The sequence below is a fragment of the Nothobranchius furzeri genome, chromosome 11 (assembly GCF_043380555.1).
Source record: "Nothobranchius furzeri strain GRZ-AD chromosome 11, NfurGRZ-RIMD1, whole genome shotgun sequence".
Lineage (NCBI taxonomy): Eukaryota > Metazoa > Chordata > Actinopteri > Cyprinodontiformes > Nothobranchiidae > Nothobranchius > Nothobranchius furzeri.
Genome location: NC_091751.1, coordinates 34,952,850 through 34,958,887, shown reverse-complemented (window position 1 = coordinate 34,958,887; position 6,038 = coordinate 34,952,850). Strand labels below are relative to the sequence as shown.

At 44.3% G+C, this 6,038-nt stretch overlaps 1 protein-coding gene across 1 annotated transcript; it reads left to right on the top strand.

The window, feature by feature from the left end:
- Positions 1 to 1,476: 1,476 nt before the first annotated feature.
- LOC139061932 (stonustoxin subunit alpha-like) lies at positions 1,477 to 3,487 on the top strand (the record flags this gene model as incomplete). Its single annotated transcript, XM_070541870.1, is given in 5 exon segments — positions 1,477 to 1,702; positions 1,705 to 1,830; positions 1,884 to 1,910; positions 2,335 to 2,337; positions 2,495 to 3,487. Coding segments are annotated over 5 exon segments (576 nt in total), but the record flags the coding sequence as incomplete, so codon positions are not given.
- Positions 3,488 to 6,038: the final 2,551 nt, after the last annotated feature.

The following is a 6,038-nucleotide window of genomic DNA, read 5'->3' as shown; positions in this document are numbered from 1 at the left end:
CAGATGAGGCGTACTGGTCCAGGTCTGTGTTGTGAACAAATTCCAGTCTGTGTTTTTAAATCTGTCCTGGAGCACCACATCTGTCCCCTCTGACCACACTTTAATTGTCCTCACAGCAGGTTTCAAACATTGGATGAGTGGTGAATACCGAGGTGTGAGGAACATGGAGAGATGGTCTGACTGTCCAATGTGGGGGAGGGGTGTTGCTTTGTAGGCTCCAGCCAAGTTGGAATAAACATGGTCTAAAGTCTTGTCTCCTCTAGTGTGGCAGGAGACATGTTGGTGGAATCTGGGGAGGACTGTCTTAATGTTGGTGTGGTAGAAGTCGCCAGCAACAATAAAAGCAGCCTCGGGGTGTTTATTCTGGTGTTTGTTAATGGCTGCAGAAAGTTCTTTCATGGCCAACCTAGCATTAGCATCGGGGTGGATATACACTGCAGTAAGTATGATCGAGGTGAGCTCTCTGGGGAGATAATAAGGTCTGCATTTGACCATTAAAAACTCAGCATTGGGTGAGCAGTGACTCTCAGTAGTAGTGTAGTTCATGCACCAAGCATTGTTAATATAAATGCACAAACCTCCACCTCTGGTCTTACCTGAGTCATCTGCTAGCCTGTCAGCTCGGTGTGTGTTGCGTCCTGCTCACTCGATAGCATTGTCCGGGCAGCTGTTGTTCAACCATGGTTCGGTAAAAAACATGGCATTGGAGTCCATAATCCATCTGTTGTTAGTCATGGAGAGCCGTATCTCATCCATTTTGTTTGCCAGAGAACGGACATTGGCGAGGAAGATACTGGGTAAAGGCAGCCGATGTGGTGTTAGCCATAGCTTGGCCCGTAGCCCTCCGCGCCTACCTCGCCTTTGTTTACATTCTCGCCACCGTCTGCATGCACTTCCGCCCGGCCGGGGGGGGGGGGGGGGGGGGGGGGGGGGCAGCCTCCGGTGTTCTGGAGATCTCTGGGATGAGTCGGAGATCGGCGATAAAACTGTTGGAGTTATAAGTCCAGATGTCCAGAATCTCTTGTCTGCTGTAGGTCAGCAACGCACAGCAATTCTGGATGAATAATCCGGTTAAAAGTAGATAAAAAACCGCTAAATAGCAGATTCTGGAGAGACACTGAGCCTCACGTTGTTCATGCGCCGCCATCTTGGTCAAAATGAGGTTTGTGTTGGGTAGGTCCAAGTTAGGCTTCATCCTATGCCCTGGCTCCAGTGTGTGTGTGTGTGTGTGTGTGTGTGTGTGTGTGTGTGTGTGTGTGTGTGTGTGTGAGATTATCTTGTTTCTGTCATTTTATCATTTATATTCTTTTCCTCTGGTTGTGCGACCCTGTGCGATTTTATGACTGAATAAATAAATAAATAAATGTTAATTAAAGATCATTTAAATAACGGTGATTATCAGCCGTAATGTGTTTATGTTCATGACTCTAGCGGCTAAATACTATAATATGTCCCCTTTAACAGGAATAACTCTGAGGGACAACCGGGAGCTGGAGAAGGATTGGAGAGAGACCACAGAGCTACAGTGGTTATGAAATGATGGAGGCCAAATCTTCAGCTCCAACTGTTGAAGCATCCCTGAAGGCTAGTTTCATGTGTGGACTGATGAATGCTGATGGATCTGCTAAATACCAAAACCAGGCCAGGGCAACACTGAAGCACAGGGCAACTAGAACGTTCCAGCAGCTGTCCGTGAATCATCTAAGAAGCATCCAGATGTTTTAGTTGCAGGTTTAACCACACATATGGTCATGGGTATCCTCCATGGAGCCAAGGCCTTCTCTGTGTCTGAACACGAAAAGCATCAGGTGGACATTCAGGGAAACATGTGTTGAGGGTCTGCCCTCGTGAGGAACTTACTGTGCAGTAATTTTCTCCAAAAGACTGTGCCAAAGAAAAAACCCTGAAGCGTACAAATAAGGCATATATAAAAATCAGCACCAGCAGACTCCATTTCCCATGATTCCCTCAAATCAGCGTGAACCACACGGAGACACACACACACACACACACACACACACACACACACACACGTTTGTTTTCAGTGTTTAGGAGGACACACGACTAAAACACACCCATCCATTGGGGTCTCCTTGTTTTACGGTATCATTTCATTGTTGTTTTGTTTGATGAAATACGTTGGTGAATATTGTTAGCTGAACACTTCAGAAGGAGCTGAAGTGAAAAGATTAATTCAGTTAATAAATGTTATTCAATTAAGTTTTGTCTTCAGGTGGATTTGTTTGTGATATAAAATTCAACAGCAGCTCGTTAGGATTCATGGAACGTTTAGTCGAGACTGATAAGTTTTGGATTAAATTTTTCCCCTGTTAGGAGGTGATGGTGCCCCGTAGATATCTCTGGATATCCTAATTAATTAATAAATTGGTAAATATTTCCATATTTACGAATTTATTGAAGAATCCAAAAAGTAAGTAAAAGCTTACAAATTATTCATTGACCTATAACCCCAACACATGAAGGTAATGATCCATAAAAGGAAACGGTTCCCTGAAGATGGACGATAAGGTAAAAGAAAACAATACCAGCTTCTCCTGCAGATTCTTTGGAGACTTCTGCCTTGAGACACCTACAAACTTCCAGCAAGCTGTAAAAGTTTATCAAAGTCTGCCGAAGTTACCAGGAACCAACGGGGAGAATGCCGTACCGACGCAGGTCTGGATGTGACCCTTCTGCTGATAAACTGGTCCGTCAGAACAGTGTAGGGATAGTTCAAGAAGCTCCTTCAAGACCCGAGGCTGTGACAGTTGTAGACTAAACCACAACATTGTGATCTTGAAAATCTCTCCTCCCACATTTGAAGTAGAAGACCTCACCTTCTACTCTGTAGAGATCTGCATCAACGAAGAAGATGGATGGAAACAAAAAGAACTGAAGGCTGAAGAAATCACAGTGAGCGAACTGATTCAAACACAGTGTGTGTTCAGATGCAGAGCAGAGCAGTGACCTCAGCAGGTGTTGGATCAGCCCATGAAGTCAGTGATTCCATTAGAACATTGCTCTGCAGCCTTCCAGGAAAACCTCAGGTTGAACCAAACACATCTGAGGTATCAGCTGGTTGGGAGGAACCTGCAGAACTCGGACAGGATGTTCAAATGTTGTGGAGTACACAAACACCGTCAATGATCCCGAAGTTAAAGACCTCCAGTAGTGAGAAGGTGAACATTTTAGGTCTTCAGTCAGAGGTCAGATATGCAGCCAGGATCACATGTGACTGTGGAGGAGCAGGAAGAAGCAAAGAAAGCTTCAGTTGTTAACCTCAACGCAAGTTTTACTCAACTAGTGGAACGTCTCATGTGGGTCATTGGAAAGGTCACATCTGGATCTCCTTCAGTTCACCTACTGTCACTGAAAGAAGAACACAAGAACATCCGTGGGTGCAGGATGTTGAACTCTGGTGAAAAAAGCATGAAACCAGAGTGCACCCATGGACGTGGTTTTGGGGGGACACGGGGGACATGACCTCCACAACTGAAGAGTCAGAAAGATGCAGATCTGTGTCGTAGATAAAAACACAAAGACAACAAGCCGGTCAGAGGCTAAAACGTTATTTACAGAAACATTTAATAAGCTGCAAAAGTAAAACAAACCTCCGAATGTTTCTTAAATCACACGTAGTACTGAGCCTAAAGCTGTGTTTCTCTTTTCATCTGTGAAGCTTAAATGATGGATTTACTCCTGTAACTCCTGACGGTTCTGACCCGATACGACTGTTGGATCATCAGTTTCCTGGTTTTTAACCATCTGTTAGAAATAATGACACAAATCAGCTGATGAGGTCGAGAAACCAACACCTGCAGCGATGAGTTATAGTCGTTAAACTGAGATGAATGGCTGTTTCTCTGCTTCAGTAACCCGTTAACCAGGCATATAAATGATAACATAATAATAATAATAATAATAATAATCTGATTCAAACCTTTAACATGCTCAGACCTGTCGGCGTTTCTTCTTCTGTCAACAACAAAATCAGCTGCTGTGGTTCAAACGAAGACGCTTCATCCTAATAACGGTTGGGCAGCAGAAATGTTCCAGCCCGACTCTGGTCTGGTTCACCAGGCTTGATTGAGGCTGCTGCAGTTACCCCTGGTGTCCAGTAGAGGGGGCTCTTTACTTCATCAACACTGTTTCTGCAGCAACAAAACACCCGTGCGCGTACACATGCACGGACACACACACACCTCGTGATGCAGGACAATGATCATGTTTCAAATGCAGACATAATAATAAATGCAGGTTTAAGAGGCTTTTCAGTGATTTTGTTTTCAACATTTCCCATAATCATCGTCCTGTTGAGAAAGTAATATTTATACATTTTTTATGTTTTTTTTCATTAATTTTAAAACTTCATGAAATAAACAAAGTGTTGTTTTTCCAGAGATGTCAACCAATCCAATAAAAGTCATAATTAAACTTTTTTTCATCTAAATTCTCAGAAGTAATTTATTTCCAGTGGCCCAAATCCTGTAAAACGGTGTTGCAGATTCCTGTCCTGGACCGATGGTAGAAACACCTGAACCAGACCTCAGGTAGAGGCTGGATGGGCCTTTCATCCTGGGAACAGCCTGGATGAGCTGTCCCATCATCTGTAGAGACGTAAAGGACTAGTGGACACACACACACACACACACACACACACACACACACACACACACACACACACACACGCTTCTATTTGTATGTTTGTGTGGCCCTCTATTAACTTTCATTCATTTTAGTGACTCCACTATTCCTAACCCAAACTAAAACTGCACTCTGCTCCACAGTGTATGTGTGTGTGTGTGTGTGTGTGTGTGTGTGTGTGTGTGTGTGTGTGTGTGTGTGTGTGTGTGTGTGTAGCAGCCACATGTCCCCAAACTGCAAATGTTAACAGACGCTGTGTTGCTGAAGCAGATCCTCTGTTACTCAACCAGAACCAGCACACACGCTGGTACCACTGTGGTTCTGATCAGATAGTCCATTGTAAAGCAACACTGACCCAGAACACAGCTGCAGTCACACGTTCATCAGAGATGGTCCAGTCCTGTTTCCCAGAGCCACGATTGTCCTGGTGTGTGTGTGTGTGTGTGTGTGTGTGTGTGTGTGTGTGTGTGTGTGTGTGTGTGTGTGTGTGTGTGTGTGTGTGTGTGTGTGTGTGTGTGTGTGTGTGTGTGTGTGTGTGTGTGTGTGTGTGTGTGTGTGTGAGAATGGCTCCTGCTGCCAATCCCAGATTTCTGCAGAGATTAATTATGAGCATGCTGTCCTGATCGGATGAGGAATGACGGACATGTGCAGTAATCACATTACGGCGTCAGACAGCAGTTCTCAGGTTCAGGTTCTGACTCAGATGCATATGGATGATAAATCCACCAACCAGCTGGTTCCGACCCACTGCAAGTCTCAGTCCTGGTTCTGCAAGTTTCTACACAAACACACAGATCTGTTAGGAATTTAAATAATTTACATTTTAGGAAACAGTCAGACTACAGAGTGAGAGGATGGATGTGCTGTTAAAGGGTCTGTGGTGCCTCTAGAGCCACTCATGAAAAACAAATCCTTCTGTGTTTGGTTTCAGGAATTATTAGGCTAAAACAAGCTGTTTCCAATGTCTCTGTTTGTGATGTCACAATAAGGGGACATTATTTCAGAGCAAACACACTCACACACACACAGGTCGTGAGTGGCCAAGACAGGCGGAGGCGTGGCTGAGACTCGGCTGCAGAGAAGCCATGTCAGAAATACTGGCTAACGTAGAAAATAGCAGCTTAGCCTAGCCACGGCTGATTCACGTTCACATATCGCGCAGACTTTTAACCTGAAGATATATTTTAAATAAAATGTGCTAAAATGCAAAAACAATGATGTCTACAGCAACAGTACACACTCGTTTATACATTTTATCAGCTTGACTGGGGGACTTGCTCCTTAAAGTGACAGAACCCTGAAACGACTCTTTCTGGAAGGTCCTGAAAATGTCCAGAATTAAACAGCTGAGATGCGTGAGAATAGAGACACGATAAATCTGGTTAAATACGGTC